Source organism: Nothobranchius furzeri, chromosome 14 (assembly GCF_043380555.1).
Source record: "Nothobranchius furzeri strain GRZ-AD chromosome 14, NfurGRZ-RIMD1, whole genome shotgun sequence".
Classification (NCBI taxonomy): Eukaryota; Metazoa; Chordata; class Actinopteri; order Cyprinodontiformes; family Nothobranchiidae; genus Nothobranchius; species Nothobranchius furzeri.
Genome location: NC_091754.1, coordinates 63,245,961 through 63,273,716, shown reverse-complemented (window position 1 = coordinate 63,273,716; position 27,756 = coordinate 63,245,961). Strand labels below are relative to the sequence as shown.

General features: G+C 45.5%; 1 protein-coding gene across 1 annotated transcript in view; it reads left to right on the top strand.

Annotated features, from left to right (window-relative positions):
* The first annotated feature begins 10,030 nt into the window (after positions 1-10,030).
* Positions 10,031-27,756, top strand: part of LOC129165068 (zinc finger protein 595) — a 37,256-nt gene continuing 19,530 nt past the window's right edge. Inside the window, exons 1-2 of the mRNA XM_054747307.2 lie at positions 10,031-10,351; positions 23,127-23,211. Of these exons, the coding sequence (XP_054603282.2) occupies positions 23,202-23,211 (10 nt within the window). The 5' untranslated portion in view covers positions 10,031-10,351; positions 23,127-23,201. The remainder of the gene's footprint in view (positions 10,352-23,126; positions 23,212-27,756) is intronic.

Sequence of the window (27,756 nt, the reverse complement as noted above, 5' to 3'; positions counted from 1 at the left end):
GTCAAACCCCTGATAAAAAAAAACCTGCTCTTGATCCAAAGGTTCTTGCGAATTACAGGCCTATCTCCAAATTACCCTTTCTTTCTAAAATTCTTGAAAAGGTAGTTTATAGCCAAATATTGGCCTTTCTGGAAAAGCAAAATGTAATAGAGGTTTTCCAATCTGGTTTTAAACCCTTTCACAGCACTGAATCAGCCCTTTTAAAAGTTTTTAATGACATCTTTTTAGCAATGGATGCTGGGGACTGTGTTGTTCTTGTGCTTTTAGATTTGACAGCTGCTTTTGATACTGTGGATCATGCCATTTTATTCTCTCGTTTAGAGCACTGGGTGGGCATTAGCGGCACAGCTCTGGAGTGGTTCAGGTCCTATTTGGCGGGGCGAACATTTGTGTCAGTCTCGGTGACTATGTGTCGTCCTCCGCTCCTCACTTGTGTGGTGTCCCGCAGGGCTCAGTTCTAGGCCCCCTCCTCTTCTCTTTGTATCTTCTTCCTCTCAGTTCTATATTGAGAAAGCACGGCATTGCTTTCCACTTGTATGCTGACGACTGTCAGATCTATGTCCCTCTAAAGAAAAAAGACAGAAACCTCATACAGCCATTACTTCAGTGTCTTGATGACATTAAGGCTTGGATGTCTGTGAACTTTTTAAAATTCAACAATAAAAAGACTGAGGTGATGATTTTTGGTAGTCCTATTGAGACCCCCAATGTGTTTGTAGATTCCTTGGCCCAGTTTGTTAAGCCAACTGTCACCAACCTGGGGGCCAAAGTGGACTGTGATCTGATGTATGAACATCAGATTAAGGCGGTAGCACAATCTAGCTTCTTTCACCTCAGGCAGCTGGCAAAAATAAAGCCAATTCTTTCATGGCAGCACTTTGAGACAGTGATCCACGCCTTTGTAACCACTCGGCTGGATTACTGTAACGCACTCTACATTGGGGTCAGTGCATCATGTATTAGTCACCTACAGAGGGTGCAAAATGCCGCAGCTCGTCTTTTAACTGGCACTCGAAAGTTTGAGCACATTTCCCCTGTTTTAGCTTCACTTCACTGGCTGCCCATTTCTTTCAGGATTCATTTTGAAATTCTTTTGTTTGCTTTTAAAGGTCTTCATGGCCTCGCCCCCTCTTATCTCTCTGATCTGATACAGCCTTACACTCCCTCCCGCTCTCTCAGGTCTGCTCATCAGCTGCCCAGGACTGAGCGTAAACTTAGAGGAGATTGCGCTTTTGCTGTTGCAGCTCCAAAACTGTGGAACGAACTTCCTTTAGAGATAAGACAGGCCAGTTCCTTCTCTGTTTTTAAGGCACTCCTGAAAACCCACCTCTTTACCCTGGCTTTTGATACCTTGTGAGATGTTGGGTTCTATTTTTTTATTTTATTTTAGCTGTTTTAGGTGATTCAATGCGGTTTTATCAAGTTTTTATTTTTAATATAGGGCTATTTTAATTTTATGTATCATGTGTTTTATTTATTTATTTATCTTTTCTGTTTTCTGTTTAGTCAATTGTTTTAATGTATTTTCTGTACAGCACTTTGTTCCTGTGCTGGGTCTTTTAAAGTGCTTTATAAATAAAACTGGATTGGAACTGGATAGGTGTATTATATAGAGTAAGGTTTGAAGAAGTACACTCCTCAATGTCAAATGGTTTTATTGACAAGGATGAAGGAGCCCTGCGGCAACATACAAAGCTCAGTGAGCGGAAGCTAACGGCAGCGTGAAGCAGCAGCATGGGCTGAAGACCAAAGCTAAGCAATGCGATAAAATGGGTAAATAAATGCAGCGCGACTTAGCGTGCATACTGACAATGTAACCATTACATTAGCTTAACAAGCAGGTGAAGACTTACAGATACAAGTCGAACAGTAGCATGGATAGACAGCAGTAGCATGGATAGACAGCAGTGTGATGGTTGAGCAGCAGTAATCCAAATGAGAAGCAGCAGTATGTACAGTGAGGGGTCGTCACATGTATGTGACTTCAGGCACGTCCATGAATACACCTTTTTCCCTCGAGGCTTGATTGCAGCACACCCTAGTGGCCAGTGGTGACCTCTGCATCCCCCCAGTCCAGGAAGCCGTGTGACACACCGGCGCAGTGGACTCATGACCTAACCCACTGGCCGGTTTCAAGTATATACCGGTTGGGCGGCCGCCTTACCCTACCGGAGCCCGCTGGCTGGGAGGAGGGGGGTGATGGGCACTGTTCCGGGGTCAGCGCCGCTGGGGCAGCGTCCCCGTTGGTTTCGTCTGGAGGATTCGGTACCGGCTGGGCAGTGGCGGGGTTTGTGCCTTGGGGCTCAGGTGGTGTGTGTGACTGATCTGGCAGGGGTCCCGCTGACCCCGGGCTGGTGGGACCTAAGTCGTGTGTCTCGTCGTTGGACTCAGGTAGCGGTGCAGTGCTCTCCAGGTGAGTGCGAGGGGTCGCCAGGGTGAAGGCGAGGAGAAAGCGCCGGTTGCGCAGGGTGAGGCGGCCAGACCCATCGACCCTGACACGGTACTGGTCATGTCCTACTGACTCTACTACCACCCCAGATCTGTCCCATGCCCGCGGCCTATGGCCTGCTAGGTTCTGGAGGAACACCGCCTCCCCGACTACGAAAGGGCGGAGCGGTCGTACGTGTTCCCTCAGAGACTCAGTGGTACGGGCCATTCGAGTTCGGAGGGCCTCCTCTTTTGCCGCCCATGCCTGACGCCAGAGCGGACGGATGTGAGGGTTGGAGAACTTCTCCAGCCTATAAACAAATGACAGCGAGTCCCTAAGGGGGCGACCAAAGGTTATTTGCACGGGCGACAGGCCACAGTCGGGGTCAGGTGTATTACGCAGTTGCAACATTGCACGCAGAAAGCGGTCATGGTCAAGGCTCCCGGTCGGGCCGGTGTTTGAGACTAGTAGGCGCTTCGCCGTCTTGACAGCCACCTCCGCCCTTCCATTAGACTGGGGGAACCCAACTGAGGACACTCGGTGCTTGACCTGCCTTAAGCGGAGGAAGTCCGCTGTGCGCCCTGCCGAGAACTCCGGACCTCCGTCGCTTGACAACTCCTCGGCACACCAAACGTGGTGAAGAAAGCCCTTAAGTGACGGATAAGCCCAATGGAGCCCCCGAGATTGGTGCCCGCGGGAGAGCTCATGACTTCCACCCAGCCAGAGAGGCAATCGCCAACGACCAGGTAGTGGTGACCCCTGTAGTCGAAGAAGTCTGCGAACACCTCCTCAAATGGCATGGATGGCAGTGATGCCGGCATGGGCAGTGTGGCCGCCTGCGAGGGGGCATTGCAGTTACAGTCTGCACATCGCTCCCTGGTCAACTGGATGTCGTTAGACATCCCAGGCCAGTATACGATGGAGCAGGCCCGACGTTCCATTGCCGACTTGCCCTGATGGACAGCGTGGAGGTGCAGAAGTACCGCACGACGAAGGTACGTGGGGACAACGACGCGGTCACAGTACAGCAGGACCCCATCTTGCGCATACACTGACTCACAGACCTTAGACTGATCGGCCAGCGCCAGGTCCTTTGGGTCAATGCTGCCCCCGTCTTCAATGAGGTGCAGGAGGTGGGAGAGGCATGCGTCCGTGGCCGTCTCCTGTGCAATGAGTGGCCATGCAATGGCAGCAGACTCCAGTGCGTCGCTGCAAATGGACGCCATATGCACCGACTCCTCGCTATCGGTCACATTCCATGCACCCATGCAGCGGCCCTCATCAGAGCCGGAAGGCGAGGGATACCTGGAGGCTGCGTCGGCAGCACAGTTGCTCTTGCCAGGTAAGTGTATAATGTCAAAGCGCCATGGGAGTGTGCGCTGTTTGAGCCTGAACAGGCGAGAGTTAGTTATCTCATCCAATGTCCGGTCCCCAAGGATCTTCACCAGGGGCTTATGGTCGGTGACCACGACCAGGTTATCGCACCCCTGCGTGAAGTATCTGGTCTGCTCCAGACCCCATGCTACAGCCAAGGCCTCCCCCTCAATAGCGGCATATTGCTGCTCAACGGAGGAGAGAAAGCATGAGCTGGCCAGAGTAATCTTCCATCCATCCGGACAGCAGCCAGGGACACCGGAGCTGCAGGTGCAGTGCTGCTGGAGGAGGAAGTATCCAATGCCGCGCCTGGACCAGTCTGGGCAGAGACAAGTGCGCCTCTCCATGTCGTAGATCTCTACGCCTCCCCGGATAGAGTCCACATTGGCCAACTTGGATGCCTGAAATGCTGCCTCTAACTCGGGTGACCACACAAATCTGCATTGAGGACTCAGAGAGGACTTAAATGGTGCCATTATGTCACGCAGCTGCGCGTAGTTGGTCACCTGATTGACCAGACCAAACCAGCTCCTGATGTCCGTGGTCGAGGCAGGCGTAGGGAAGTACCTGATGGCTGTCAGGTACTTCAGGAGAGGCTCGATTGTAGCATCAGAGACCCTGAAACCAGCAAAATCAACGTCCCTCTCAGCAAATTGAAACTTTGATGGTTCAACACGATGCCGGATCGGCCAACGTGCACCAGGAAGTCGATTGTTCTCCACCTATGAGTGTTAAGGTCGGTGTCATAGTGGATGGTATCATCCACTCACCTTTCCTTCCGTTCAAAGTCGGAGAGGACCGCATCAAATCGGCGATTGTTGCCATCGCCAGACGACAGAAAGCCCTGTGGGGCTCTGGTGTAACGCCAGCGGCCGAAGGGAGTGATGAAGGTAGTGAGATGACGTCTGACTCGCGCAGGGGCACGCTGTGATACCCATTCCAGGCATCGGTGACAGTCTTCCAGGTCCCTTTCAGGATCTGGCGCGCCAGGTGGAATGGGGACTCGGTTGCGAAAGTCTCACGTTTGCAGAATTTGTTAAGAGGTGAGATATCGACGGTCCTGCGGGGGGTTCCGTCGTGCTTCCGGGTGACCACCATCCGGTGGCACCAGGTCACTGGTTCGCCATACGGGACACGTTCGATGATGCCCAGGGACTCGTCCCGAAGTAGGTCGTCATGCACCCTCTGTTGCCAATGAAAAGGCAAGGCCGCCGCGGTGTGGCACGTCTTTGGCGTTGCCGCCGGGTCAACGTGTATTTCTATGGGTGGACCTTCCATGCATGGTAGTGGCCAATGGGGGCAAGTGTTGAATGTTGAAGATGCGTACCTGTCAAGCAGCCATGCCTTCATACGGTGATTATTCTCTGGGAAGCATGGGAACGGCAGCTCCGCGGGGCGCGGAGGCGGGGCGCTGTGTTGAGGACATGAGCAACAAGCCACATAATGGGAAGCCATGCCTCCGTCGCAGACTTCTCCCAGGCATGAGACTTTGGTGAGCCCCCCGCAATGGCTGGCGGCTTCAAGGTCACGGCCCACTGCCGAGTTGCCCTCACCCGTGCAGGATGGGAACCCACTAGGCAGAAGACCGAGGCTGAGCAGAGAGTCCTACGAGAGGTACATCGCGTGAACTGACCTGCTAACATATATCATTGCGCGGCAGGACACCACCTCACCACCAGGAGCAGTAGTTGATAGTTTGGCAAAGAAGGTGCCCTCGATGTCAATGGGGGAGCTGTTCGCCGCTGAGAGGTTTAGGACCACCGGGTGGAGGTCGCTGCGCGCGAAACCGCACGCCAGAAACTCCTCCAGGGACCACAAGTCCGACTGAGCCCCCGTGTCCTCAATGGCGGACACGGTAGCCTCTGCAGCCGGGCATCTGGCACCGGCTTTACTAGTGAACCTCACCTTATCATCAATCTGGATGGAGATGGGCACTCGGGGGTGGTCCCTGAACTTTGCGCACCGCCATTTGCCCTTGGAGAAGATGTGATGGCTGAGCCTGATCGGCGTGGGCCCATCACTGCAGCTATGCGTCCCCAAGGTGCGGGGTCTGTGCCTGTCTCTGCGGCGTCCATTAGAGCAGACGCCCGACGTGACGGATGAGACCTGCGATATCACGTCATGGCCTACAGCAGCCTGTTGTCCGTCCATGTGTGGCTGGTGCCGTGCCCGTCTCTTCCGGGCCCGGAAGCAGTCGGCACACATCCGATGAGGCTTGGTGTTCCAACCCCGAGATCCCTCAGAAAAAACACAGAAAGACACTTTACAATCAGGGCATATAGCCCTAACAGACCTGTCTGGTGGGGCTGGAGAGGAAGCAGACCCTGATGGTGGCATCTCTTGTCTGCGCCTGAACGAGGACATAGCTGACAGGCTGGAGGAGGGGAGGGCGTTGCGAGCCATTTCTCTGTTCTCCACCAGTGCTATAATATTATTAAAAGACTTACACAGAACATCATGAGTCCCCAACATGTCCCTTCGTATATCAGAGTATTAATCCCATTAATCAGTACATCACGAATAATATGATCAGAATAGTCAACTGACTGCCCGCATCCGCACACAGTGTTGTAGGCGCAGGTTTCTGCCTTGCCACGCACCCTGGCGGCAAATGCACGAAAGGGCTCGTCACGATCCTGGCGTAGTTGAAGCAGTTTAGTCCTCAGAACGCATGTGGCAACCGGTATCACCACCAGAGAGCGCATGGCAGCCAGCAGAGTCTCATTTGGTCCAGTTGCAGCATCCGGGTTAGCCTTTAGCAAACTGTCCCCAAGTTCCAGGCCGGCACACTGAAACAGCTGGAAGGGGGCCTGGGCATAACCTATGCCCGAGCCAGCGCGGAAGAGGTCCCAGCGGCGTGTAGAGACGTTCCATTCCTCGATGGACATGCCGACATCCACTCTCGGTCGATCCAGCACAGGGCCAGGCAGGCCCGGGGCCCGAACGGGCGCAGCGGGTTCGGTCCGGCTCTGATGGGCCAGGCCATGGTTTGCCAGCAGCGCCACGGCGAGAGCCTCAGACACGTCTTCGGTGGCGAACGTGCAGGCTGGAACGGAGCATCTGACGACCACCATGGCTCCTTCATGAAGAAATACACTCCTCGATGTCAAATGGTTTTATTGACAAGGATGAAGGAGCCCTGCGGCGACATACAAAGCTCAGTGAGCGGAAGCTAACGGCAGCAGCATGGGCTGAAGACCAAAGCTAAGCAATGCGATAAAATGGGTAAATAAATGCAGCGCGGCTTAGTGTGCATACTGACAATGTAACCATTACATTAGCTTAACAAGCAGGTGAAGACTTACAGATACAAGTCGAACAGCAGCATGGATAGACAGCAGTGTGATGGTTGAGCAGCAGTAATCCAAATGAGAAGCAGCAGTATGTACAGTGAGGGGTCGTCACATGTACGTGACTTCAGGCACGTCCGTGAATACACCTTTTTCCCTCGAGGCTTGATTGCAGCACACACTAGTGGCCAGTGGTGACCTCTGCAAAGTTTCTACTAAATTTGTCGGGGTTGTTAACATTGTATCACTCACTGATTGAACCATATTTATTTTATTGTTTAAAAATTTGGGGAGCCACTTGCAAAACTTTTACACAACCATTGTTCATTTTGCAAAAAAGAGCATTGAGAATCATTAATAACAGTAACTATAGAGATCACACTAATCAATTATTCATTAGATACAAAATACTGAAATTTCCTGACTTGGTAGAGTGGAAAATATTGCAAATAATGTACAGAGCGAATACGAGTAATCTACCAACTAATATTCAGAAAATGTTTCATAAGAGAGTAAGTGGGTACATGTTAAAAGGAACTGATGTCTTTGAGAAACGTAGATTTAGAGCCAAAGTTAGGGAATGTAACATTTCTGTAAATGGTGTAAGATTGTGGAACGCCATTAACAAGGAATTTAAAGAATCAACTACACTTGCTATATTTAAAAAATGTATAAAATCTAATGTATTTAGTAATTATGAAAAGGAGAATTATAATGTCAAAGATTAGACATGAAAATATTAGAAAGTGACTGAGGTTATACTGTGTTTGTTTGGCGGATAATTTTATTTCGTAAAAAAGGGCAGAAATCATAAGATTTTTTCTTCTATCTGCTCCTTTTCATTCAAATGTTTTTTTCCAATATGTTAATGTATGTTGTATTTGTTTGTGTTTATTTTATACATTGTGAATGAAATAAAAGATTAAAAAAAAATTGGTCTCCTTCCCCGAAGCAGGTCAGGTCTTGGTCCTCAAATCTGGATATTCTGTGAATTTTCTGACAAATTATTTCTGAAATGACTTCTACTGAGACACCGGCGGAAAAACCATACATCCCATCTACAAAGACACACTGGATGGGACAATTACATGTAACGCCACCTGCTTTTTATTAGGTATAGTGGTGAAGTGGTTATGGAGTCAGATTGGCATGCAGTTTTGCGCAGGTTCGCCTCCCATTAGCGGAAGTATCAGGTAGTTTAAAACCCTTTTTCTTCTTTTCTAGCTACACTTGCCAGTACTATGTTTACAACAGTTTATTGATATACCGTTTACAATATAATGACTACTTGTGAGCAGCGTTTCAACTAAAATGCTGTTTAGGAATGACCAAATTCAAAGAACTTTTAGAGACACAAATATTTTGCTGAAAATAAACATTACAACTAAAATATAAGCAAATTACTGTAAATGTTTCAGTTGGCTACATAGATTGCTGCCGACCCCACCGAGAGTCGAACCAGCATCAGCAGAGGGGAAAGCAAAACTTAAATCAGTCGATCGTACCATTGGACTACCAGAAGCCATTCAATAGCCTTTATTGCTGTTGTGCATCCCCTATGTAGCTGGTGTATCAGAGAAACTCAGGAGGGTTTTCTCCAATCACAACATACCAGTGTACTTCAGACCCAGCAACACACTCAGACAGAAAATGGTTCACCCGAAAGACAAAACTCCTAAACACAAACTGAATAATGTGGTGTATGCTGTACAGTATAGAGAGGAATGCCCAGACCTCTACATCAGAGAAACCAAACAGCCACTTCACAAGCGCATGGCACAACATAGAAGAGCCACCTCCACGGGACAGGACTCAGCAGTTCATTTGCATCTAAAGGACAAAGGTCACTCTTCCGAGGATGCCAACGTCCACATTTTGGACAGAGAAGACAGAATGTTTGAAAGAGGAGTAAAGGAAGCCATTTATGTCCACTGTGAGCAACCATCTTTGAACAGAGGCGGTGGTTTACGACACCAACTGTCTGCCATCTATAATCCAGTTTTGAGATCCCTTCCCAGATGCCTCAACGCCCACGTATATCCTGGGCTATCTGACCTCAGAAATTCACATGATAGGGTGGGGCCAGGCTTCACAATGAGCTCACCCGAAACTCTGGCTGAATAGGACCCACACCCACCCTCACACCTTGGCTCATGTGTTTATGTAGAAGATCATCAAGGGGTCTTTTGTTCCCTCTTCGGGGGGGAAACTCCCACTGGGTTTGAATCTGGGACTCTCCACCATTTGACCTTAGAACTGAAGAAGCCTCTCGGATGAAAGGTGAAACGTCTTCAAGCAATTCAAAGAAGTCCAGATGCTTTTCTTTCAAAGCTCCTTAGACTACAATGACCTGGATGACTGAGAACCTTCACAGAAATATTCGCTAAAAGAAACGTTTTCATTTTGGGACATATTCAGGCTTTGTCATGTAGCAAGTTATATTTTTCTTGTTTAATTGGAGCATAGAACATAGCATTAACAATTGTTAACTAGTAACAGCTGTAATTCATGTGGGTCAGGTTAGTTTGCGATAAAGTTGAAAAACAAAAACACAAGAAGTCAGTGGGCTAGGCTGAGTTTGCGTGAATGGGCGGGGCTGACTGGTGCAGCTCCACCTTTGTAGTTCTGCAGCGAGCACCCTCTCATGCCAAGGGGCAGCAACAATAATAATAATTATTATTATATGAGCCAGGGAGGATAGACTTTAATAATAATAATAAAATTATTATATGAGCCAGGGAGGATAGACTTTATTCAGAAAGGATACATAAGAGTCCTGCGTCTCCTGCAGCCTTGATGCTGTTCTGGCACACCACAGGATAAATTAGGAGTATTGGCTCAAGTTCATAGATTTCATATCAACATCAGTGTCAGATTGACCTGCATGAAGAAGTCTGGCCTGGTTATGTCACTAGTATGTGTGCTTTATTAGTCACACACTGAACACACAGGTTCTTGCTGTTTATTCAGAGTCGTGTCCACTAGGTGGCAGCAGTGCACCTTTACGTTGGTTGTACAGAAGAAGAAGAAACCCGGAAGCTGCTAGCAGCGCTAGCTTGTTGTTGTTCTGGTGTGTGAGGTGAATGAATATTTGAGTCTCTGGGAGAGTTGATCGGCTAAAGCGACTAACTGCTGCTGCTGCAGAAATCTTCTCACCAGGCTGTGGAAACTTTCTTCTCCTCAACAACTTGGTGGACTTCTTTCCAGAACCAGAGAAGATATTCTGCGGTCTTCGTGGCAATCGGAGCTCCAGAAGCAGGTAATGGGTCAGAAAAGCTTTTCTCTAGACTTCCTGCCCTCTGGCTCTGCTGCTGTTCCTTTGGCCTCTCTGACAAACGCGCTCGTTTAGCTGCTTTCATCAGATTGAAGAGGTTCCCTCTATCAGACTCGCTCATCTGAGCTGGTCATGATGCAGGATCGCTGCTCGCTCTCTGATCCATCCTGCTCACACTCCGACGGAAAAGCCCCGAATCTGAATGTTTTCTTTTATTCTTTATTTATAATTGAACAAGATACATATTCTCGTTGAGGATTAGTCTCGTCAATACAACAGCCAAAACCAACAGCTTAGTGAATAACATGACAGCATCTATGTACAACATAAAATTGATACGTGAAAACAAACGGGACATAACAAAAATAAAAGGGACATTACAACAATCAAGACCGGGGGTTAATGCAAACACAACATCTAAATAATACTCCTGCAAATACAAATACAATCCTGTAGCACAGAAGATAAGAGCCTAATAGTCTAAGACCAAGAGAGATGAGATTTTGTCATAAATTGTTGCAAATCGGCCTGATTTTAGACGCTTAAGCGAGGAAAAATATTGTTTAAAGTCATTCATAAATCTGGCAAAGGAGGGTAATAGGTTTTTCCACTTGCTACAGTGAATATGGTATTTCCCAAGGAGAATCACTAAGTTGATCAATCCATCAATCAATGCCTTATTTATAAAGCACCTTCCGCAACCCTGTCAGGAAGCCCAAGGCGCTGAACATGGTACAGAAAGTTAAATATAGTGAATAAATCAGAAAATAAAAGCAATTCCAAATACAGATTACAAATTACAACAAAAGGTTAAACATTCTAGTAGAAGACAACTGTGTAAAACAAGGGATAGAGTGAACCAATGAAAACTATGAAATAAAATCAACATAAAAGAGGGCCAAATTCAAACATGTTCAGGGAACGCCAAGCGGAGGAGGTGGGTTTTTAGGCGACTCATGAAGACTGGCAGTAGGGCTGCAACGAACGATTATTTTCATAATCGATTAATCTGTCGATTATATTTTCGATTAATCGATTAATCAGTTTGTTATTGTTTAGCTATTTAACCTTTACAAGTGATGAATACATTTCAGTTAAGAAAAAGAAAAACATAAGAGGATTGTGCAGTTGACTGCAAACTATTTTATTGCACATGAACACAGTCAGCAGTGTAAAATGAGCTAAACAGTGCAAAATATCAGTCCAGAATAATTTTTTAGCATTAGCTGGAAGCCTGCTCCTTCCACCATGGATAGTGGCCTCATGTCTTTTACCAGCATGTTTAGAATAGAGTTTGTAAGTGGTATGCATTGCTGGGGGGTGAGTGTCTTGTTCCCCATGTAGTTGTCCATTGTTGCTTGTTTTTTTCTGCATAAGAAACACAAATTGACTGAAATAAGTACACATATAAAATAAAGCAGCACACACACTACAACACTAAATCAATATTACATTATTTGAATTAATTAACAATATACAGTGATCATTTATTTTGAGGGTTAGGTTCTACAAAATAGCCCGCAACAGGAGATATTCAGAAAAAAAGTCAAATTTTTTTTACTATTATAAAGCTCTAAGTAAGCTCATGAGGTTTTTACTTTGAGTCGGGAGTGTTTAAATTAGCTAGAGAAATGTGAAAAATGTTTATTTTGTGTGATACTGTTTAAGAAACATGATAAAAATGTGTTGTGAGGCGTTTTACAGTGTTAGTTAGTAAAACAGCCTTTTAATAGTAAAAAAAAGGACTTTCTGAATTTCTCCTGTATTTAAAAATTGAAAGCGTACAACTATGCTGCGTTATATTCACCTGGACACAGCTCGTCTGTATATTTTTCACCGCGGAGTTGTCCTTTTTTGAATGAGGAACATAGTTATGGGTTTGTGCCGTTTTTCTCTTAACGAGAACATTCTTATAAACAGACGTGCTGAATTTGGCAAGCGCATGATTCACAACACGGAGGAGATTCACGATTGCATCTAGTCAATCAGAAGTAGAACACCGTAGACTGACGCGGCAAAAAAAACATGTTTAACATCCACTATAATGAACTCAGCTAAAACACTAAGTCCCAAATTTGATCTCCGTGTAGTGATGGACCACTATATTTAGCTTGTTTATTTTCTGGTACTTACCGGGCTGGCTCTTCCTCTGCTGCATCAGCCCCCACATGTTTTCGTCTCACATGTTCACTTAGGAACGTCGTGCTTCCGTGCCATGCTAGATGGTTTTTGCATATTTTGCAGGTCACCCGTCTTTTCATGGCATCTAGAGTGAAGTGCTCCCGTACTCGTGAGGTTTTTGTCCGGGTTTTCTCTTCAGTTTTGTCGCTTCTATTTTTCTTCCATATTTCTTCTTGTTCCGTCATCTCTCACAGCAAGATGAGCGTCAGTAACGTGTTACGTCACGAAAACCGAGGGCACTTATTGGCTCGTTTCTTCTTCTACGGCTCCACTGGTAGATCAGTGGCTCATTACTGCCACACACTGGCGGCAAATTTAACAGATTGTAACCAATGTCAGATTGTGGTAAAAATAGACTTTATGCGGTAAAATATGATTATTAAACAATCAATGACTAAAAAAGTTGTTAACTATTTTAATAATCGATTAAATCGATTAGTTGTTTCAGCTCTAACTGGCAGAGATGGGGACAGCCTAAATGAGGGTGGCAACTGGTTCCAGAGTGACATGCTAGGACAGAGAAAGCCCGGTCCCCGCGAGTACGACACCTAGAACGAGGGACAGCGAGCATGCCTTGTTCGGAGGAGCGCAGAGCGTGTGATGGGGAATGTCTGTTCAGGAGAGTGGCCAGATAGGGGGGAGCACCACCCTGGAAGAAATTAAAAACAAAGACGAGGAGTTTGAAGTGTGAACGATAGCAAACCGGAAGCCAGTGCAGGGAGGCCAGAACCATACTGATGTGGTCCCGTTTCCTGGTCCCAGTCAGGAACCTGGCTGCGCTGTTCTGCACAACCTGTAGGCGACGCAGTGATGACTGGCACAAACTTGCATATAGAGAGTTGCAGTAATCAAGCCTAGAAATTACAAATGCATGCAGTACCCGCTCCAGGTGGGCTCTTGACAGCATAGGCTTGATTTTAGCAAGGCGTCTCAGGTGAAAGACACTGGACCGGATCACAGAGTTGATGTGTGCATCAAATTTAAGTCCAGCATCAATTTTCACCCCCAAACTGGTGACAACTGGTTTTGAGTAGGGAGAAAGAGGGCCAAGATCAACATGACGATCCACATTCCTGCTTTTGGGGTGAAAAACAATGAGCTCTGTCTTTCCCTCATTCAGATGCAGAACATTGGCCATTAGCCAAGACTTCACCTCGTTAAGACAGGACACAAAGGACTGGATAGAGTGACCTTTCTCCTGACACAATGGAGAGTAAATCTGGCAATCGTCAGCATACAGATGGAATGATAGGCCATGTTTACGAAAGATTGACCCCAGAGGAAGCAGATGAATGGCAAACAAGAGGACCAAGGATCGATCCCTGTAGGACCCCCCAGCGGAGCCCCTCCCAAGAAGAAAAAACATCACCCAGTTTAACGCAGAATGTCCTGTTGTGGAGATACGATCTAAACCAATCCAGAGCAGACCCTTTGATCCCAACCCATCGTTCCAAGCGATCCAGTAGGATCGCGTGGTCAACTGTGTCGAAGGCTGCTGTCAGGTCTAACAACAAAAGCACCACAGATGTACCCTGATCTAGTGATAGATAGATGTCATTTAGGACCCTCAGTAGAGCAGACTCCGTGCTATGGTCAGATCTGAACCCTGATAGGAAAACCTCAAACAGATCAGAGTCAGCTAAATGTGAGACCAGCTGCTGATAAACGACTTTCTCAAGCAGTTTTGATGTAAAAGGCAGGGTAGAGATAGGCCTGTAATTTGCGATCACAGTGACATCAGCACCAGGTTTCTTCAGGGTCGGCCGAATAACTGCTGCTTTCAAAGCAGCTGGGACCACGCCTGTGCTGAGGCTCCCATTGATAATCTGACCAAGTGAAGGGCCAAGACACGGAAAGGCAGCCTTCCAGAGACGAGGCGGTAGAACATCAAGTGGAGAGCCAGATGGCTTCTGCCTCGCAACAAGATTACTCAGCTCGGAGTATGAAACAGTATTGAGGGAGCTCAGGGTGGGTGATGATGGAGGAACCGGAACAGGGTCAATAGAGTTACCGGAAATAGCTGCTCTAATGCCTGATACTTTATCAACAAAGAATCTGTGAAAATCTTCAGTTTCCAGCAGCTGTAGGAGATATGGAGCTAGGCTCCTGATACACCAGAACAGAGTTTAGTGTTTTGTAGAGAATCCTAGGATTATTGGAGTTTGTTTCAATGATGTCTGCAAAATAGACCGTTCTGGCAGCCCTCACAGCATCCTGATAAGCAACCAGAGATGCTCTGAACAACTCACGCGAGACCTGTAGGCCATCCTTTTTCCACTTTCTCTCAGAGGATCTACACGACCGCCTACAAGCCCGTGTGACATCAGAGAGCCACGGCTCCCTCCTAGGCCTAGACTTGCAAAGATTGAGATGGGCAACCACGTCCAGGACCTGATTACAAAGTAAATCAAAGTGTTGTGAAATGTTCAGTGTTAGATGGATCTGGGTTAAAGGTCTCTAACCTTACAGACATACAGTCCACAAACTTTGAAACAGTTTCTGCATCCAGGACTCTGAACCTAGTAGCTGGAGCTTCACACACAGGGACAGGACATGACAACGTAACATCAGAGTATTGGAGAGTGGTCAGAGAACACAGGAGGCAAAGTCACAAGGTTCATGACAGGGAGACCAAAAGAGAGAACCAGGTCTAGGGTTTGACCCCTGGCATGAGTTGGGGATGATACCCATTGAGTTAGATTGAATGAATCTAGCAAATTAAAAAAACCTTTAGCAAGCACATTGTCAGGACAGCAGATATGGATGTTAAAATCACCAAAAAATAGGACATAATCATATTTTAGGATGCAGTCTGCCACAAGATCACAGAAATCATTAAGGAAGTTAGAGTCAGTCTTTGGAGGGCGATAAATCAGCACAACGAGCAGGCGGGGGGAGATGCACAGTTCAAATAGGCATAGTTCGAAGGAAGAAAATGACATGGTGGGTGTAAGCTGTTTACAAGGAAAGCTGGATTTAAAAACAACAACCAGCCCTCCACCTCTGCCCCGTGATCTGGGGATATTAAAACAGGAGCAGCCAGGTGGTACCAGCTCCAGCAGGGCGCTCGAGTCACCAAACGGGATCCATGACTCACAGATGCAGAGAAAACCCAGGTCATGCTGAATAAAAAAAATCACAAAGAATAAAAGTTTTGTTCAGCACAGACCTGGCATTGACCAGACCAAACCGGGTCTGCGGCGGGGCTGCGGCACCGGGATCGCGCATGGGCACAGTCTCCTTTAACTCTGTGCCCGTAACCGAGCGCAGATTCTCCCAGCAAACCCCACTCTGGCGAGGTCCTCGAGCCGATTGGCCGTGACGCGGTGCCAGCTCACCCTCAGAGCTGGCCAGGTTCACTAGGCAGGGTGCAGAGTAATCCGTAAGACATCTTGGAACCACCGGGTCAGAAGCTGGGCCGAATCGGACCAGCCGCTTCTTCAGGGATCCAGGAAGTCCAGCCCGACGTCTCACGCGCTGGCTACCTCTCTTTCCCCGTCTTCTCCGATGCTTCCTTCTCGAGCTGGGGCGGACAGAGGGCCAGCTAGGGATGAGTACCGAATTCGGTACTTTTTAAGGTACCGACCGAATTCCATAGTACCGACCGAACACCGATTCACGTCATTTCAAACGGTGCCTCGTTTCGGTACTGCCAAGACAGTTGCGCATGCGCAAGAGCGTTATGTCGCCGGTCCCTGCGAGCCCGTTGTAAACAGAGCAGCATGGTAGAAAGAACGCACGCTAAAGCTTGGGTCCACTTCACTAAATGTGATGGGTAACTGGGTGATGAAACTAGCGACAGACAACGATCTAAGTGAGACATCCTCATCTTAATCTGCTCCAGTAGGTAAATAAAATGTTTAAGATAAGTTACCTTGATTTGTTAGCTTCCGTTTCGCTAATGGTGCGTTCGCTTTCTCCCCGGAACTCCGAATTTCCGACTAGAAGAACATGAACGCGCTCTAAAGTTTGGCTTTACTTTACTAAATGCGACGGGTGATTGGGTGAAGGTAAAACCAGTGACAACAATCTAAGTTTGAGGCATCATCGTTTTAATCTGCTCCAGCAGCTAAATAAACTGTTAAAGATAACGTTAGTTTGATATGTTAGCTTCCATTGCCACCGTTGTTATCAGCTAATGGTGCGTTCGCTTTCTCCTGGGAAATTCTAACTTCCCAGTAGGAAAAATCAATTGAAAAAGGACGGCAAAAGGAATGAAGATACACAGTAAATTTAGTTCACAGTAAAGATGTTTGCTTCAGTTTAATTATCAGCTTATAAAACTACAAGGACGATGTTAAAATACAAACTTGTATGTTATTAATCGTGATATTTATCAAATATGGTTATATATTGAGAAAAATATATATTTAATTATAAAAGAGAATTAAAATAATAAACACTCAAAAGTATCGAAAATTGGTACCGTTAAGTACCGGTATCGACTCGTAGGTACCGGGAATTAGTACCGGATCGATTCAAATGTCAAAGGTACCCATCCCTAGGGCCGGCACATCACGGCTTGGGGGGAGAGAGCACACGGGCAGTCCAACCAGCAACGCCATCCGTGAGGTTCCCAGCAAGCAGCTGGGAACCTCACGCTGATTCAGCGTCAGCCTGAAGAAGCCGGCAGCCGTCGGCGAAACGTAGCGTCAAAAACAGGTAACAAAACTGTTTCGGTGTTTTAAAAAAGAACGACAACATGGAATCAGAGTAAAACATTCTTATTATTTTGCAAAATTTGTCCTCAAAACCCAAGTGATGTAGTGTATCTAACAGAAAGGGATGCTCAACCGTATCAAAGGCTTTACAGAAGTCTAGAAACAAAATCAAGCTTTCTGTCATGTTCTGTGGTAAATTTTTAACCCAGGACATGCAGAATCAATACACGGAAGCAGGATGTAAAAATAATAAAGATTTATTAGGTAATGAGGACTCAAGGTGCAACTGGAAATCAGCGAATGAGTAACGGGAGCAGCATCTGAGGGGAAGAGGAGCAGATGTGAGTCCTTGATAATGTAATATGGTAGAGGATGTGCTTAGTAGGAGGACTTACAGGCGAAGCGTAGTGTAGTTTGTCCGGGGAGGTGTGAGCTGGGAGAACGAGTGAATCTCCAGGGCTGAGGCAGAGCGAATGGGTTTCCAACCGGAGGAGAGGAGAGAGAGAGCAGGTTTGCCAAGAGCAAGTCGAGCCGTTGGGAGGACTGGAGCGGAGAGGTAAATCCAGAAACTGTATGGTCGGGCAGTTGTATATCCAAAAACACACGAGGATGCGGGGTATGGAATGGGATGACTGAGCCTAAAGCATGAGGAAAAAACGGGAACAAAGTCAGAGCGAAAAAGTCGTTGCAAAAACACGTTTTCAAAGTCTAGGTTTCTAAGAATCACTGTGGCTGGGATTTCTACCAGTAAGGCGTAATCATCCGGCAGCTTAGCAGTGTCCTTTGTCCTCCTTAAGAATGCCGCCCGCTGATCAGCTGATCGATTGCAGCTGCTGCTCTCTCTCCTGAAATCAGAGAAGCTCAACAAACAGTTGACGTCATGGTGTGTGGAGAGTGCTCACCTCCCAGCTCACAACACTTTCAGATTCTATCAGCTCATTATAATCAAGCATATCAAGAATTGACCGAATATGATTGTGTATATTTCTACCCTTTATAAAGGCTGATTGATATTTACCTATTAGTTGGGGTAAACAATTGTTTAAGCGGTTAGCATATACACGGGCCAGTAATTTATAATCATTACATAGGAGCGTTGGGGGTCTCCAGTTATCTAGAAGCAATTTATCTTTGTTGGGTTCTGGGATTAGTGTTATAAGACCATATTTCATTGTAGGGGAGAGACTATTTTTAGAGATGCATTCCAGAAGAGCGTTAAACAACATTACTCTAATATTTTCCCAAAAACAGATGTAAAACTCTACAGTCAACCCATCAATTCCTGGAGATTTACCTTTAGGCATTTGTTTTAAGGATTTATCCAACTCACCAATCTCAAGTTTTCCCTCTGTAAGAGTTTTTAAGTCATTTGCTAGTGGTGTGATGTGTTCTTTTATTTTTCAAACAAAATCTGTGGCAGCTTCCTTAGAATAATGGAATTTGTATAATTCCCTGTAAAAGTGAAATATTTCCTGATTTATTTTATCTGGATCATCCGTTATTCCATTGTTGCAAGTTCCCACGTGCCAAAGACAGTGGCAAGAAACGGAGTCAACAGGTGGGCCACAGAGATAAGATTGGACCCACACTGAAACACACTGAACTTGCTTATGCGAGTAAAGTCAGCCAGAAGGCAGGGGCCCAACTGCACAACAAGCATCCAAGCTGGGACAAAAGAAGATCAACTGAAGATAAAGCATCTCAGAAGTGGACAAACCCTTCATGAAGAATCCAAGGGGTCAGAAACTGTGACGAGAAGCGAGGGTCACGGAAGGGTCGCAGAGATAATGGATCAGAACTTGCTTCTGGGAGCCAAATTGGGCAGAAGGTCAAGAAGTGCCTGACCCTACCAGCAGCAGGAGGGGTGGAGCTGCAGGAGACAGACTGAAAAGAGCCTATCAGGAGACGGAAAGCCTTCATGAGGAATCCTGGACTTCGGGAAAAGACACCTAATGGCCTGTGTTCAGCTGAAAAGCCTTCCTGAAGAATGCTGGCCCCATTGTCTTGCTGTCATGTGATAATGATATATGTGTAACTAGTGAACTTTTTACCTTGTCTAGGCTGTCCCAAGAAGAGTATAAAAAGAGCAGCTAGAAGCAGAGCTGACACACAGTTGGGGCAGTCGACAGTGAGAGACAGAGCAGATTTGGCATAGAAGAGGTCATCCTCTGTCCTCTGGACGGAGGATGACAGGTCAGGAAGATTTTAGCATTAGCATCCTCCACAGGGGATAGGTTATTTTCATATTTACTCATTTTTTTGTATTTAGCAATTTTTAGGAGTCAGTGAGTGTATGTTAGAGGGTATTAACCTGAAGCTGAAGAAGACTTAGAGTTGGTGTAAGCCAACTCATTATTCTTAGTTAATTATTAGGATTAATTTCTCCTTGGGGGTAGTGATCAGTCTTATATCTACCCATTTTTTGTATTTTTTTAATCTTGTAATAAACTTTTTGAAAAAGAATCCAGACCCTGGTTTGGACTTCCTCAATTAAAACTTGTTTCCTTATTTAAAGGTTGGAATGGAGTTGCCGTACTTGTTCTCCTGTATTAATTCACTTCCCTTTAAATCCTGTTATCCAGTGGTTTTGGATACTAAGGCGGAAGTTCAGAGTGGCCAATCTTACTGACTATTATTTGGGTCCTATCAGGATTAATTTGCGCCTCTGTCAGCAAAGTGGGCGGTGGTAAATAGAAAATGATTACTAGTTAGTTGATCAGGCTAACATAGATTTATCAATTAATCTAATTAATCCACCCTTTGAAATGGTTCCTTCCCACGCTTAACAGAGACTTTTTAGTGCAAAAAGAGCCTGTTTAAACCAATGAACTATCATGGCTTATCACCCTTAGGCTTGTCCCGATACTCAAGAGAGAGGGGGAGACGAAACTCCCATTTGCCCAAGGTATCTTTTATTAATCTGTCACACCCTGAAAAACAAGTCCTGAGAAGCAGGTACAAGCAATAAGGTGGCTTACCTTTACTCCTGTTAGGCCGGGCCGGAGCTCCCAGTCAAAAGGATAAAATAGTCCCTTAAAATCCAATGAATGAGAATCCTTTTTCCAAAAAAGTTTATTCCAAAATTCAAAATATACAAAAGTGTAAATCCAAGATTAAATATCCTCTTTCGAAAATGCTGCGTCTAACTGTCTAAGAGAAAAGAGCTGCTACTGTAGACTCTCCGTCTCTCATCTCGTGTCGTTGCCGTGACCTCGCGCGCTTTTTAGGCCCGAGCAGTGAAGCTGCGAAGGCCTATTGTATCTGCTTCGTTTCTTATTATTTCTTTCTTTCTTTTTCTTCCGCGTCTTTGGATGGCCTTTAGGGGGTCTTAGCATATCCAAAAACTCACCAAACTTTGGCCCAATATAGAAAGTGCGTGAAATTTACATATTTCACTGGCAACGTGAAAGTTGGTAAAAAAATGTTTCAACAGCGCCCCCTGGAAAATTAAAAATACCCCTCCGCTTTGACCTTTTTTCATAGTAGAGTGATGAAATTTGGTACACTTGTAGAAGTCAACAATATGCACAGAAAAGCCTCTTGCACCCATGGTCAATATCAAACAGGAAGTCGGCCATTTTGGACTAAAGTGGCGATTTTGACCCCGTTTTGGCCATTTCTAGGGTCTATATTTGGTTAAACAGTTTGGTCATTTTTCGCACGATCGTCTCAAAAACAGTGTGCAATCGAACAGAAGCGATGGACGATTCAAATGAGAAAATAAAATTGACTTTTCGTAAATACTGAAGGGGCGGGGCCAGGCCTCAAAGTTCGAGCACTCGCCAAAAAAATTCAAATCGCGATAATGTCATAAATGAAAGAATCACAGTTAAAGAAATGTTCTAAGGACAATCGTCATCGCCCTCCGAAGACAAATGAATGGTCGATTGATGATGTCACATAAGCCCCGCCCCCTCAGGACTTAAAAGGTCAAGTTTTACTGGGAAATTTTCCAAAATTCGCCCTTTCCAATAATCACCCCAAATTTGTAGCGGGTAACTGAAGACAAGTTGGGGTTGCTTGGCGTCACTTTATGGGTGTTTTCTGTAGAAGGCGGGGCTGTGGCGGCGTGGCGAAGTCAGGTGTACCGCTTAGGCCTTACGTTTGCCTCCCATTTCGTCATTTCTAAAGATATCGCCACGAAACTTCTTGTGAGTGATCCTAGTCTGGCCCCCCAAAAAGTCTGATGTGGAATTCCGGTGGGCGTGGTCTATTTTCTGAAATAGCGCCCCCTAGGACCATTAAAACTGACAGCCCCAAGCCATGCTTTGACTGAGGATTACGAAATTTGGTATACTAATGTGGTGTCTCAGGACCTACAAAAAAGTCTCTTGGAGACAAGTGCAAAGTCGCACAGGAAGTCGGCCATTTTGGTCCAAGTGCGCGATTTAGTGGTTTTCGCACACGTTGTTTGGAGAGTGATGCTCCGTTGCCCTTTTCACCAATCGCCTTCAAACTTCTGCTATATACTCTTAAGACATAGAGGAAAAAATTCAACCGTCGGATTTTAAATAAGTATAAAGGTGTGGGCGTGGCTAAGCCTCAAACTTTGACTTGTCGCCACGCCACTCTTTTTTTCACAGCTCCCTATTGGGCTCTTTTTAACCAATCACCAGCAATCACTGGCTAATAGCAGCAGACAAGTTGAGGTCACTTGGTCTATAGTACTGGCAGGTTTCGAATAAAGGCGGGGCTTTGGGAGCATGGCGAAATTCGCCATCACGCCATGGAAATATGTTTGTCTCTCATTTCTTCAATTATTGTGACATCGCCACACAATTTCTGATGAGTGATCTTACTCTGACCCCTAATAGAATTGGACAGCTGAAGTTTGTGGGCGTGGCCTATTTTCTTAAATAGCGCCCCCTAGGACCATTAAAACTGTCAGCCCCAAGCCATGCTTTGACTGAGGATAACGAAATTTGGCACACTAATGTAGTGTCTCAGGACCTACAAAAAAGTCTCTTGGAGCCAAGCGCAATGTCGCACAGGAGGTCGGCCATTTTGGTCCAAGTACTCGATTTAGTGGTTTTCGCACACGTTATTAGGAGAATGATGTCTCGTCGCCCTTTCCACCGATCACCTTCAAACTCCTGCTATATATTCTTAAGACATAGAGGAAAAAATTCAACCGTCGGATTTTAAATAAGTATAAAGGTGTGGGCGTGGCTAAGCCTCAAACTTTGACCTTTCGCCATTACATTACTTGACTTAACAACTCCCATGTGCATGATCAGATCTATATCAAACTGTGTCTGTGTGATCATTGACCACATCTCAAGACAATAACAATGTGGACAGCTGACATCACCTAAGCCCCGCCCCCTGACTACAGGAAGTCTATTTTTTATGGTGAAATGCCCATATTTGTCCCCTCTAATTTAGTCAACATGACACTAAGGTCATGCACTGTCTTCATGATGTTTTAATGACCATTCAGATCTGCTAGCTTTTCAGAAAGGGAGGGGCTTTGATGCCATGGCGAATTCTGGCGTGTCACTGTGACCTTACGTTTGACTGTAACTTCCACAAACAGCCTCCGATTTAGCCGAGACTGAACATCACATCACCAGTGTGGTAAAGAAAGAGTATCTCCTAGTGGTGAGACGTGTAATGCTGGGCTCAGAGGGGGATGCTGAGTCAGGGTGAGGTGTGGACGAGGAGGCCGTTCACGGTTTCTGGTGTCGGGGTGGTTGACGTTTCTGTTCCGCCAGACGTGCCCTGGTGCCCCCGGCTGCCGGCCAGGACGGAGCGGCGCGGAGCTGGGTTTGGAGAGCATCGGGGATGGAGCGGAGGGGGTGCGGACGGAGGGCGAGCAGCTTCACTGCGAGGGCCGAACGGCGCTGCTTGCAGCTTTAATTCTACTTCTAACTGCTCTTATATATGTTCTAAAAACTGCTGCTTTGTTTCTATTGCAGCTGTTAGCTAAACACGGCTAAAGAAAACCTGCTACCACTTCAGGTTCATCCATCAGCTGGGACTGCTTCATCAGCATGGACACAGGTATTGGTGTGTGTGTGTGTGTGTGTGTGTGTGTGTGTGTGTGTGTGTGTGTGTGTGTGTGTGTGTGTGTGTGTGGTTCCTAGGATGATAGAAGTCGGTATTTTCAGAAATTGGCTACAGTCGTCATCGTTTATGTTTATTTATTTAGCAGATGCTTTTTATCCAAAGCGACTTACAATTTATAACCTATAGGGCATGTTGTGATCTGTGGGGGAAACCGGAGTACCCGGAGGAAACCCACACATGCATGGGGAGAACACGCAACTCCACACAGAAAGGCCGCAGCCGAGCCGAGTTTCGAACCTGCAACCTTCGTGCTGCGAGGGAACAGTGCTAACCACTGCACCACCATGCAGCCCATCGTAGATCTCTTCGACTTCAACGGAAACAAATGAGCTCAAAATATGCTGAAAATATATCACTTAAGTAAGATTAGCACTACTGCAACATATTTATAATCAAGTAATAGTTAAAAGTAGCCGTCCAAAAACATTACTCCACTGAATCTGGTGCCCAGGTAGCTGCGCCAGGTTTCATTTTCTGGATGAGCCTTAACCCTCTGGGGTCCAGGGTGTATTTAGCTGTTTTTGACTAATTTAGAGTTTTCCTTTGTATTTCCAAAATAAAAACCATAACCACTGCCTTATGTGTTATCAATCTTTTCAGCACAACCTGGACTTTATGAATTTATACTTATTTTTTATATTTGGACATAAAGGGGTTGCATATTAGACCTCAAATCACTCAAAAACATAAAATCCGAATAGGAAAAAAGTTGTTTATTTTACTGTGAAACCAACAAACATTATGACAAATGTTTTTTATAATTTAGAATGGTAATCTAGACTGTACGTTTATAATAAATATGACTTAATATAGCAAATAACAAATAAAAAAAAACAATTTGCCCTCTGGGATCCAGAGTGTAAATTGCCGTTTTTGACTCATTTTTGTTTTTCTTGTGTACTTTCTAATAAAAACAATAAATATTGCCTTATGGGGTATCATTTTTTTAAGGACAACCTGGACTATCTGAATTTATACTTATTTTATTAATTTGGCAATAATGAACATGCATTTTGGAGTGGGGAGTGTGCCGAGATCTGACAGCTGCGCGGCGCCGCCCACTCCTCTTGTTGGATCTCTGAGGAGCTGGATCTCTGCCTTCATCCTCTACCTCATCATGACCCAACTCTTCTATGAGGAAGGATGGATCTGCCACATCATCATCAACATCCTCGCTATTTGCTTCAGACTCCAGCTGTGAGTCTCTTCACTGCTTCCAGTTCAAAAAACAGCCGTACTATCTGAACTGCCTGGTGGACATTTATCCTTCTCATCATCCTTTATATAAGCCTAATAAAAGCCTACTAAACTGCAGAGACAATATATCTGTCCAGATCGCTCCGAAATATGAAGTTTACCGTCAATATCTGTCTAATTGTTTGTTGTTACTCCGTTCGCACCACTCCTTTCCCCGCGAAGCGGCTCCTTTTTGCGCACATCTCGTTCCTCGTGCGGCCTTCCTCTCTCTCTCAGCTACATAATGATACTTTTTATTAATTGAATATGTGAGTCTTCCACCAACAGCAAAAGGATCTCATGTTTTTGTGGGTTTTTTTACGTTCACAAGCACGTTCCCTCTCACGGATTACTAAACTGCCGTTTTGACAAGTTGTCAGATTGTCTAAAAATAGGTCGTTTTTTAGTTTAGTAAAACTCTGCTTTTACGTTAAATTTGGTTATTAATTTATTAAAAATAATATTCCGAATTAATATGTAGGATGGTTCATCTTTCATTAAAGAGCATAAACGATTACACTACACCTATTAACACAATATAAAAACTGGGGTGTAGTTTATAATCTCCTTTTTAAAGCTGAATTGAAACCGAAACTCAGGGAGGCGGAGTCTTGCTGCTACAGCGTCCCAACTCAGACCTGTTCAAAAGACGCGTACACGCGTCCATGGACTCCAGAGCCTTAATTTAACACGTTATTATCAATGTAAGTTACAAGCAGGTACAGAGACAACACCTATATGCTGAGACATGTTTTCATTTGACAGACAGTTTAAAAAACTGTCACGATCGTTTCCTCCTGCCATTTACAGAATCAGCTTTATCGTCAGTGCCCCAGCGTCCCGAAGCACAGAAATTTGACTCAGCAGTTCAGCCTGAGCGAGGTTACACACACAAAACATGTAGAACCAAACCGATGCAGGCAGACCACGAGAGCTGCCATTCAAGGCGCTCATTTCAGTTAGATAGAAAAGGGTTACATGAGGATAAATGGGGGAGAGGGACAAAAAGGCATTTCAGAGTTACTCTCGACACGGGCTAACTTTGCTATGCAAAACACCTCAAACATATAAGCACGAACATCAACAGTTCACACGACATGAGACTCTAATGGGGCTTTGGAGTGTGACATTGCACGATGGGGGCGCGCCCTGGTAACGCCATCTTTCTTGTCACCGAGGACTGAGGAACAAACGGATAGCAGCAGGATGGCACCCTTATAACATCAGCAATGGGTAGGACTTGCTGTGTAGTAGGCTGTAATGTTGGGTCGCACGACCGGGAAGGTAATAAGCTTGAAAATGGGCTATCTTTTTATTCCTTCCCTGCCTGGAAGCAACGTGAGGGAGCACATGTGTCCGATGTAACCAAAAGAAGACGGATAGCCTGGATTGCAGCTGTGAGACGAGTGGATCTCCAGTTCTCTACCATCACCCAATATCTTCTAGTGTGTTCCAGACAGTTTTATCCTGGTAAGTTCCACATAACCGCTCATATTCCTCCTTTTATCTTTGGTATTTTCCGATGCGCTCGGAGTTGTTGTTTTTAGATCCCGTTAGCTTCTGCAGGCATGGTCTTAGGCCTTTGGTCTACGAATTGTAAACAGATAGTTTTTGTTTTTCTGAAACACAAAAGAAAAACTCTAGACAACACAAATAATAATGGTGTGAGGTCAAAGAAAATTAGAACAAATAACCAGAAGATTAATTGCTTTTTTAAGAAAGTATTTATATTTCATACACACGTTAATCTTTCTTTGCATTATTGCAGGTAAACCTGCCTTTGAAATGGATGAAACAAATCCTGACTGGATTCCAACGCTCCACATGGGTCATTCTGAAGTCTCTGCTTAAAAGTCAGACCGTCACGCACGACTGGAATTATGTGTGCAGAGGTTAAGATCCCTTCATTTACAAGAGGTTTTGTCAACTTGATGCCACAAGAGCTATAGCCCACCTGAGAATACACGTTGAGCGAGTCATCGGGAGCTTGCGCAACAAATACAAAATGTTACGTACCACAATGCCAATCCGAGGACTTATTCCATGTGAGGGTGAAGAGATCACCCTTCTGGACAAGATAGTAAATGTTTGCTGCATTTTGGTGAACATGTGTCCCAGTGTGGTAGTAAAACCAGGTAACAATGAAACCTGCTCTTGTTAAATGTTTATGTGCTGCACTGTGTATATAGGGATGTTTTCTAAATGATTAACTGAATGATCTGATTTTTATTCACACAATTTTACATAAGTTGTGCATTAAACCTTAATGAGATTATGTCTATTTATGAACTAATCTGCTTTTGTGCTTTGTAAATAATTAGAATGAAGCAAAACATTTAAAGATTTTCTTCTTTTATTTTTATTCAACTCTAGATTCACTGAATGCTAATCAAGAACGTTGGTTACATATTGTAACCCCAGATTCTATGAGTCTAGTTGCAGGCCTTAAGCTAGTTGCTATTGGAAGGATGATCTCAGCATCAGCCAATCATGAAGAGCTTAAATGTACGCCCACCAATGGTGGGCACCCCTGTGGGTATATAAGTGGAGCGACTCCACTGTTCGCCTCCGATGGCTCTTAGTCCTAACAGAACCAGTGGGGCCATTTGCTTAAGGGCTGCAACTAGACTCATAGAATCTGGGGTTACAATACGTAACCAACGTTCTATTTCATCTAGTCTTAGCCCTTTAGCTGCTATTGGAATAATGTGCAGCTGGATGGGTTTACGCCACACTGGTTAACTCAACCAATGGACACACCCAACATGTCTCCTTTTAGTGAGGGTCGCTCAGCCTTAGCCCAGGGCTTAAAAGGCTGCGGCAGCCAGAGAGAAGAGTGGGCCCCCACTAAAAATATCATCCACAATAGGATGAAATTCATTCAAGTAGGGCTGATGAGGTGCCATAATGCTTTCACTCAGCCTGCTGAGGTCCAAGCACTGAACGAGTGATGGATCCTGAAGACACATCTCGTAAATAATAACGAGTAAAGGAACAGGGTGAAGCCCATGAAGCAGCCTGACAAATGTCTTCCATCGACACACCACTGTGGAGCGCCATAGAAGAGGAAATCCCTCTGGCTGAGTGAGCCCTGAGTGTCTCAGGAGGATCCCGCTCTGATGATGTACAGGTGCTGGCCAGTAAATTAGAATATCATCAAAAGGTTGAAAATATTTCAGTAATTCCATTCAAAACGTGAAACTTGTACATTATATTCATGCAATGCACACAGACCAATGTATT